The sequence below is a fragment of the Condylostylus longicornis genome, unplaced genomic scaffold, assembly GCF_029603195.1.
Source record: "Condylostylus longicornis isolate FDR11 unplaced genomic scaffold, ASM2960319v2 ptg000449l, whole genome shotgun sequence".
In the NCBI taxonomy this organism is placed as follows: Eukaryota; Metazoa; Arthropoda; class Insecta; order Diptera; family Dolichopodidae; genus Condylostylus; species Condylostylus longicornis.
The window spans coordinates 1,704-11,059 of NW_026578408.1; the positions used below are offsets into that span (position 1 = coordinate 1,704).

At 37.9% G+C, this 9,356-nt stretch overlaps 1 protein-coding gene across 1 annotated transcript; it reads right to left on the reverse strand.

The window, feature by feature from the left end:
• Window positions 1-6,810: 6,810 nt before the first annotated feature.
• LOC129617190 (U4/U6.U5 tri-snRNP-associated protein 1-like) lies at window positions 6,811-9,086 on the reverse strand (the record flags this gene model as incomplete). The annotated part of the gene is made up of 8 exons (XM_055532563.1): window positions 8,247-9,086; window positions 8,131-8,180; window positions 7,953-8,051; window positions 7,750-7,901; window positions 7,497-7,653; window positions 7,273-7,399; window positions 7,085-7,196; window positions 6,811-7,029 (listed from the first exon to the last, which is right to left on the reverse strand). Coding segments are annotated over exons 1-8 (1,756 nt in total), but the record flags the coding sequence as incomplete, so codon positions are not given.
• Between the last annotated feature and the right edge of the window lie 270 nt (window positions 9,087-9,356).

The window sequence follows — 9,356 nt, forward strand, 5'->3', positions numbered from 1 at the left end:
AAGTGTTGTTGTCTTACTCAAAGTGTTGTTGTCTTACTCAAAGTGTTGTTGTCTTACTCAAAGTGTTGTTGTCTTACTCAAAGTGTTGTTGTCTTACTCAAAGTGTTGTTGTCTTACTCAAAGTGTTGTTGTCTTACTCAAAGTGTTGTTGTCTTACTCAAAGTGTTGTTGTCTTACTCAAAGTGTTGTTGTCTTACTCAAAGTGTTGTTGTCTTACTCAAAGTGTTGTTGTCTTACTCAAAGTGTTGTTGTCTTACTCAAAGTGTTGTTGTCTTACTCAAAGTGTTGTTGTCTTACTCAAAGTGTTGTTGTCTTACTCAAAGTGTTGTTGTCTTACTCAAAGTGTTGTTGTCTTACTCAAAGTGTTGTTGTCTTACTCAAAGTGTTGTTGTCTTACTCAAAGTGTTGTTGTCTTCTTACTCAAAGTGTTGTTGTCTTCTTACTCAAAGTGTTGTTGTCTTACTCAAAGTGTTGTTGTCTTACTCAAAGTGTTGTTGTCTTACTCAAAGTGTTGTTGTCTTACTCAAAGTGTTGTTGTCTTACTCAAAGTGTTGTTGTCTTACTCAAAGTGTTGTTGTTTACTCAAAAGTGTTGTTGTCTTCTTACTCAAAGTGTTGTTGTCTTCTTACTCAAAGTGTTGTTGTCTTTCTTACTCAAAGTGTTGTTGTCTTTCTACTCAAAGTGTTGTTGTCTTTCTTACTCAAAGTGTTGTTGTCTTTCTTACTCAAAGTGTTGTTGTCTTTACTCAAAGTGTTGTTGTCTTACTCAAAGTGTTGTTGTCTTACTCAAAGTGTTGTTGTCTTACTCAAAGTGTTGTTGTCTTACTCAAAGTGTTGTTGTCTTACTCAAAGTGTTGTTGTCTTCTTACTCAAAGTGTTGTTGTCTTACTCAAAGTGTTGTTGTCTTACTCAAAGTGTTGTTGTCTTACTCAAAGTGTTGTTGTCTTACTCAAAGTGTTGTTGTCTTACTCAAAGTGTTGTTGTCTTACTCAAAGTGTTGTTGTCTTACTCAAAGTGTTGTTGTCTTACTCAAAGTGTTGTTGTCTTACTCAAAGTGTTGTTGTCTTACTCAAAGTGTTGTTGTCTTACTCAAAGTGTTGTTGTCTTACTCAAAGTGTTGTTGTCTTACTCAAAGTGTTGTTGTCTTACTCAAAGTGTTGTTGTCTTACTCAAAGTGTTGTTGTCTTACTCAAAGTGTTGTTGTCTTACTCAAAGTGTTGTTGTCTTACTCAAAGTGTTGTTGTCTTACTCAAAGTGTTGTTGTCTTACTCAAAGTGTTGTTGTCTTACTCAAAGTGTTGTTGTCTTACTCAAAGTGTTGTTGTCTTACTCAAAGTGTTGTTGTCTTACTCAAAGTGTTGTTGTCTTACTCAAAGTGTTGTTGTCTTACTCAAAGTGTTGTTGTCTTACTCAAAGTGTTGTTGTCTTACTCAAAGTGTTGTTGTCTTACTCAAAGTGTTGTTGTCTTACTCAAAGTGTTGTTGTCTTACTCAAAGTGTTGTTGTCTTACTCAAAGTGTTGTTGTCTTACTCAAAGTGTTGTTGTCTTACTCAAAGTGTTGTTGTCTTACTCAAAGTGTTGTTGTCTTACTCAAAGTGTTGTTGTCTTACTCAAAGTGTTGTTGTCTTACTCAAAGTGTTGTTGTCTTACTCAAAGTGTTGTTGTCTTACTCAAAGTGTTGTTGTCTTACTCAAAGTGTTGTTGTCTTACTCAAAGTGTTGTTGTCTTACTCAAAGTGTTGTTGTCTTACTCAAAGTGTTGTTGTCTTACTCAAAGTGTTGTTGTCTTACTCAAAGTGTTGTTGTCTTACTCAAAGTGTTGTTGTCTTACTCAAAGTGTTGTTGTCTTACTCAAAGTGTTGTTGTCTTACTCAAAGTGTTGTTGTCTTACTCAAAGTGTTGTTGTCTTACTCAAAGTGTTGTTGTCTTACTCAAAGTGTTGTTGTCTTACTCAAAGTGTTGTTGTCTTACTCAAAGTGTTGTTGTCTTACTCAAAGTGTTGTTGTCTTACTCAAAGTGTTGTTGTCTTACTCAAAGTGTTGTTGTCTTACTCAAAGTGTTGTTGTCTTACTCAAAGTGTTGTTGTCTTACTCAAAGTGTTGTTGTCTTACTCAAAGTGTTGTTGTCTTACTCAAAGTGTTGTTGTCTTACTCAAAGTGTTGTTGTCTTACTCAAAGTGTTGTTGTCTTACTCAAAGTGTTGTTGTCTTACTCAAAGTGTTGTTGTCTTACTCAAAGTGTTGTTGTCTTACTCAAAGTGTTGTTGTCTTACTCAAAGTGTTGTTGTCTTACTCAAAGTGTTGTTGTCTTACTCAAAGTGTTGTTGTCTTACTCAAAGTGTTGTTGTCTTACTCAAAGTGTTGTTGTCTTACTCAAAGTGTTGTTGTCTTACTCAAAGTGTTGTTGTCTTACTCAAAGTGTTGTTGTCTTACTCAAAGTGTTGTTGTCTTACTCAAAGTGTTGTTGTCTTACTCAAAGTGTTGTTGTCTTACTCAAAGTGTTGTTGTCTTACTCAAAGTGTTGTTGTCTTACTCAAAGTGTTGTTGTCTTACTCAAAGTGTTGTTGTCTTCTTACTCAAAGTGTTGTTGTCTTCTTACTCAAAGTGTTGTTGTCTTTCTTACTCAAAGTGTTGTTGTCTTCTTCTTACTCAAAGTGTTGTTGTCTTACTCAAAGTGTTGTTGTCTTTCTTACTCAAAGTGTTGTTGTCTTTCTTACTCAAAGTGTTGTTGTCTTTCTTACTCAAAGTGTTGTTGTCTTTCTTACTCAAAGTGTTGTTGTCTTTCTTACTCAAAGTGTTGTTGTCTTTCTTACTCAAAGTGTTGTTGTCTTTCTTACTCAAAGTGTTGTTGTCTTTCTTACTCAAAGTGTTGTTGTCTTACTCAAAGTGTTGTTGTCTTACTCAAAGTGTTGTTGTCTTACTCAAAGTGTTGTTGTCTTACTCAAAGTGTTGTTGTCTTACTCAAAGTGTTGTTGTCTTACTCAAAGTGTTGTTGTCTTACTCAAAGTGTTGTTGTCTTACTCAAAGTGTTGTTGTCTTACTCAAAGTGTTGTTGTCTTACTCAAAGTGTTGTTGTCTTACTCAAAGTGTTGTTGTCTTACTCAAAGTGTTGTTGTCTTACTCAAAGTGTTGTTGTCTTACTCAAAGTGTTGTTGTCTTACTCAAAGTGTTGTTGTCTTACTCAAAGTGTTGTTGTCTTACTCAAAGTGTTGTTGTCTTACTCAAAGTGTTGTTGTCTTACTCAAAGTGTTGTTGTCTTACTCAAAGTGTTGTTGTCTTACTCAAAGTGTTGTTGTCTTACTCAAAGTGTTGTTGTCTTACTCAAAGTGTTGTTGTCTTACTCAAAGTGTTGTTGTCTTACTCAAAGTGTTGTTGTCTTACTCAAAGTGTTGTTGTCTTACTCAAAGTGTTGTTGTCTTACTCAAAGTGTTGTTGTCTTACTCAAAGTGTTGTTGTCTTACTCAAAGTGTTGTTGTCTTACTCAAAGTGTTGTTGTCTTACTCAAAGTGTTGTTGTCTTACTCAAAGTGTTGTTGTCTTACTCAAAGTGTTGTTGTCTTACTCAAAGTGTTGTTGTCTTACTCAAAGTGTTGTTGTCTTACTCAAAGTGTTGTTGTCTTACTCAAAGTGTTGTTGTCTTACTCAAAGTGTTGTTGTCTTACTCAAAGTGTTGTTGTCTTACTCAAAGTGTTGTTGTCTTACTCAAAGTGTTGTTGTCTTACTCAAAGTGTTGTTGTCTTACTCAAAGTGTTGTTGTCTTACTCAAAGTGTTGTTGTCTTACTCAAAGTGTTGTTGTCTTACTCAAAGTGTTGTTGTCTTACTCAAAGTGTTGTTGTCTTACTCAAAGTGTTGTTGTCTTACTCAAAGTGTTGTTGTCTTACTCAAAGTGTTGTTGTCTTTCTTACTCAAAGTGTTGTTGTCTTTCTTACTCAAAGTGTTGTTGTCTTTCTTACTCAAAGTGTTGTTGTCTTTCTTACTCAAAGTGTTGTTGTCTTTCTTACTCAAAGTGTTGTTGTCTTTCTTACTCAAAGTGTTGTTGTCTTTCTTACTCAAAGTGTTGTTGTCTTTCTTACTCAAAGTGTTGTTGTCTTACTCAAAGTGTTGTTGTCTTACTCAAAGTGTTGTTGTCTTACTCAAAGTGTTGTTGTCTTACTCAAAGTGTTGTTGTCTTACTCAAAGTGTTGTTGTCTTACTCAAAGTGTTGTTGTCTTACTCAAAGTGTTGTTGTCTTACTCAAAGTGTTGTTGTCTTACTCAAAGTGTTGTTGTCTTACTCAAAGTGTTGTTGTCTTACTCAAAGTGTTGTTGTCTTACTCAAAGTGTTGTTGTCTTACTCAAAGTGTTGTTGTCTTACTCAAAGTGTTGTTGTCTTACTCAAAGTGTTGTTGTCTTACTCAAAGTGTTGTTGTCTTACTCAAAGTGTTGTTGTCTTACTCAAAGTGTTGTTGTCTTACTCAAAGTGTTGTTGTCTTACTCAAAGTGTTGTTGTCTTACTCAAAGTGTTGTTGTCTTACTCAAAGTGTTGTTGTCTTACTCAAAGTGTTGTTGTCTTACTCAAAGTGTTGTTGTCTTACTCAAAGTGTTGTTGTCTTACTCAAAGTGTTGTTGTCTTACTCAAAGTGTTGTTGTCTTACTCAAAGTGTTGTTGTCTTACTCAAAGTGTTGTTGTCTTACTCAAAGTGTTGTTGTCTTACTCAAAGTGTTGTTGTCTTACTCAAAGTGTTGTTGTCTTACTCAAAGTGTTGTTGTCTTACTCAAAGTGTTGTTGTCTTACTCAAAGTGTTGTTGTCTTATTCAAAGTGTTGTTGTCTTACTCAAAGTGTTGTTGTCTTACTCAAAGTGTTGTTGTCTTACTCAAAGTGTTGTTGTCTTACTCAAAGTGTTGTTGTCTTACTCAAAGTGTTGTTGTCTTACTCAAAGTGTTGTTGTCTTACTCAAAGTGTTGTTGTCTTACTCAAAGTGTTGTTGTCTTACTCAAAGTGTTGTTGTCTTTCTTACTCAAAGTGTTGTTGTCTTTCTTACTCAAAGTGTTGTTGTCTTTCTTACTCAAAGTGTTGTTGTCTTTCTTACTCAAAGTGTTGTTGTCTTTCTTACTCAAAGTGTTGTTGTCTTTCTTACTCAAAGTGTTGTTGTCTTTCTTACTCAAAGTGTTGTTGTCTTTCTTACTCAAAGTGTTGTTGTCTTTCTTACTCAAAGTGTTGTTGTCTTTCTTACTCAAAGTGTTGTTGTCTTTCTTACTCAAAGTGTTGTTGTCTTTCTTACTCAAAGTGTTGTTGTCTTACTCAAAGTGTTGTTGTCTTACTCAAAGTGTTGTTGTCTTACTCAAAGTGTTGTTGTCTTACTCAAAGTGTTGTTGTCTTACTCAAAGTGTTGTTGTCTTACTCAAAGTGTTGTTGTCTTACTCAAAGTGTTGTTGTCTTACTCAAAGTGTTGTTGTCTTACTCAAAGTGTTGTTGTCTTACTCAAAGTGTTGTTGTCTTACTCAAAGTGTTGTTGTCTTACTCAAAGTGTTGTTGTCTTACTCAAAGTGTTGTTGTCTTACTCAAAGTGTTGTTGTCTTACTCAAAGTGTTGTTGTCTTACTCAAAGTGTTGTTGTCTTACTCAAAGTGTTGTTGTCTTACTCAAAGTGTTGTTGTCTTACTCAAAGTGTTGTTGTCTTACTCAAAGTGTTGTTGTCTTACTCAAAGTGTTGTTGTCTTACTCAAAGTGTTGTTGTCTTACTCAAAGTGTTGTTGTCTTACTCAAAGTGTTGTTGTCTTACTCAAAGTGTTGTTGTCTTACTCAAAGTGTTGTTGTCTTACTCAAAGTGTTGTTGTCTTATTCAAAGTGTTGTTGTCTTATTCAAAGTGTTGTTGTCTTACTCAAAGTGTTGTTGTCTTACTCAAAGTGTTGTTGTCTTACTCAAAGTGTTGTTGTCTTACTCAAAGTGTTGTTGTCTTACTCAAAGTGTTGTTGTCTTACTCAAAGTGTTGTTGTCTTACTCAAAGTGTTGTTGTCTTACTCAAAGTGTTGTTGTCTTACTCAAAGTGTTGTTGTCTTACTCAAAATGTGTTGTTGTCTTACTCAAAGTGTTGTTGTCTTACTCAAAATGTGTTGTTGTCTTACTCAAAATGTGTTGTTGTCTTACTCAAAGTGTTGTTGTCTTACTCAAAATGTGTTGTTGTCTTACTCAAAATGTGTTGTTGTCTTACTCAAAATGTGTTGTTGTCTTACTCAAAATGTGTTGTTGTCTTACTCAAAATGTGTTGTTGTCTTACTCAAAATGTGTTGTTGTCTTACTCAAAATGTGTTGTTGTCTTACTCAAAATGTGTTGTTGTCTTACTCAAAGTGTTGTCTAACTCGAAAAGCTCAAACTGGAAATCGATTCTCTTGGAAAAGAGTACCATAGTGGGTGAAAGTCCCATTACTGCTCATGACACAGACACGTTCGGTGCATTCTCTGTGCGGCCTCTTAACCAAAGCCTGAATTTGAAAAGAGAGCTTCAACGCTACAAACAAAAATTGAATGAAGCCGGATCAGTCCTGTTTGTCGAACAATCAAGCGCCCAGGTTGTTATCCGTGTGTTCGCGTCGAAGATGGCACAGCAGATAGAACAACATGCGCTTGTCCGCCCTTTTGTTGCTTTCTTAACGCTTGCATAGTGGGAAGCATATTTGCATTCTGTGCAATAACCTTCTTCTTCTTTTCTATCAAATACAAACAAGTAAGTGACGTCCAAGCGGACGGCAAAAATCATGAATGTACGGTATCCCTAGGCATGTATGTACAGCTTGGTATCCCTAGGCATGTATGTCCATTGTAGTAATCTCTCACCAGTCTCAATCTTGCGAAGCAACTTTTCCCTCTTTTTCTTCCCCGGACCCTTTCCATGAAAAGCCCACGAGATGTAGCGGAAAGCATCTTTGGGACCTAAAACTCTCCCAAATTCGTCTTTGTACTCAATTTTAATGTCGTTGGATCCAGTAGATTGATGTAGTGGCCGATTTTCTCCAGTACTTCGTCCGACCCTCCAAGTATCATCAGAGAGTTCACCTGCAGAGATAAAAATGAAACACGAAGACAAACAATCACATTGAAATGGACATACCTCGGGATTTCAGCATATTCAATGCAGATGAAAGACTTCCGTCCAATAAACTTTCTGAAACCAACAACTCCACCGCCTTCTCTTCATCTTTCGTGAGCTCTTCATCTGATGACTAGAGAGCGATAGGCCCATAAACGCAGAGTGCAAAATTCTAAAATCATTTTTTGTAATGGATCTAACTGGCGCACCTCTTCTCCAGCGTCCTCAGGAATCGCGTTTGCTGCGTTCTCATCCATTGGGACATCGTCACGCCACGACTGTTTTGCAGAACTTGAGGACGATGACGCTTCCGCCGCAACAAGCCCGCGCTTTCCTCTAACGAATCGACATATTAACAGTTTGGAACAAAATGACCCATTTGGGACAATGGGACCCATTTGAGCCTATTTGGGCCAGACGGGGATCGACGCACCTTTGTATGCGCTCTTCATGCTCCGCTTTCGCATTCTGGAGTTTTTCAAATGGCGTTTCTAAAGCGCGACAGAATTCAGTTGTTGCCGTCAACTCAATCGTCTTTTCTGACGATGTCCCCAGATCTGGAAGAAGCAAGAGTTTTGACAGTCTGTCATCTTAACATCATTAAGAAGAGAGAATCATCATTTAAAAAGAGAGAATCATCATTCAAGTAAAGAGAAAATCAATTTCTCAAAGAGATTTGTTCTGACCTTCCTTCTTGACACCAACAGCCACAGATGTCATTCCTTCATCCAGAGAGGATTCGACTTCAAGTTTCACTTCTTCGAGCTTTTTAACAGCATTTAAAATGGACTCCTGTTCTTTCACTTGTGTTTTGCGCTCAACGCCGAATTTCCTTCGTCTAAGAAAAAAGAAATAAAAAAGAGAAGCTCTCAACGCAGGTTTCACTTACTTCGCTAACTGTTGATACAAAGCGGCATCATCTAAATCCTCAGCGCCAGGCTCTCCTTCGTCTAGTGGACGGGGGGGTCTCCGAATTTCTGGATTCAACCTAAAACAATCGTGTCACTCGAAGGTTGTCCCAGAAACGTCATTTTGCGCTGCCCGGAAAGAAAAAGACCAGATCTTACCTCTCTATGAAGTTTCCCACAGTCGCTTCCTCTTCGGGATCTTCCGTTTCCTTTTTTTTATTTCTTGAAAGTCCTTTTTTTCCTTTTTTCATTTTCAAAGCGGCTTTTTTTCTTGCCATCTCTAATTCTTCCGCCGTCATAAAATCCTTTTGAACTCCAATGGTCGTTGCTAAGCTCACTGTATTCACAATCTTCTCCTCTTGGCGACTTTTTCCAATCTCACTTAACGGCACAGCTCCAACTGCGTCAACCCCTTTTGGCATTTTCACCATTTTCGCGTCTACTGCCCATTGGTCGTAATGCGGCAAGATATCCTTCCGATTCGTTCTTCCAAAATCAATAATTTCATCAGAGTCTTCCTCAAATGGATTGTAAGTCGTTCTTTGGATTTTTTCACTTTTATCTCGCTTCGATTTTGAATTCAGTTCAGGATTCTCCAAGAGATCTTCGGTGAGATCCAATTCGCCTTCACCGTCAATCAATCGGCGATCCTTCAACGTTAGGATGACTTCATCCCCAATCTTCATTTCTAAATCAGAAGTCTTATGAACGACTTTCAGATCAGCTGGAAATTCATCTTCATCCAAATCGGCTTGTCGATGTTTTTTCCTGCTCGGCTCCTCCGGCACTTCGTCCTTCTTGTCTCGCATCCTGGAGACCCAAGCTGTCGCACCCTCGGCTTCATCCGCAAGCATCTCTCCCAAACTTTGACCTCCAACCAGTTCATGACGAGTTCTCTTTGCGCGCGAATCATCAATTCTTCGTCGAAGTTCCGCAACGGTTGGCTCCACGGTCACGCTGTTGGCATCGATCACTGGCCTCTTTTCTTCTGCGGGACCTTCTCTCAGAGGTTTTAAACCGAGCAGAGCACGGACTCGGTTTGTCTCTTGGACACTCGCCGAGACCGTCCCATCAATTTCGGTCACCTCGACCTTAGGACCTTCGTTAGAGCTCATCCTGGTTCAGATAGCGTGACTGGAAGCGGGTCTGAGACACCTGAACACCTGAATCCCCAATGGCAACAGACTCCGCAATCGGGGTGATTGGAGGGACGTCGTTATTGGAAAGCTCTCTGTTCACCTCTTCAAATTTCAAAAAAGTCGAAGTGCCAACAAAAGCAGGGAACGGTGGGTGTATCTGGATCTGGATAGGCGCCCTGCCTCTCAGCAGAACTCATTTTAAGCATTTTATTGTTTATCTTTGCGCTGATTGATTGTTCGTTTTGT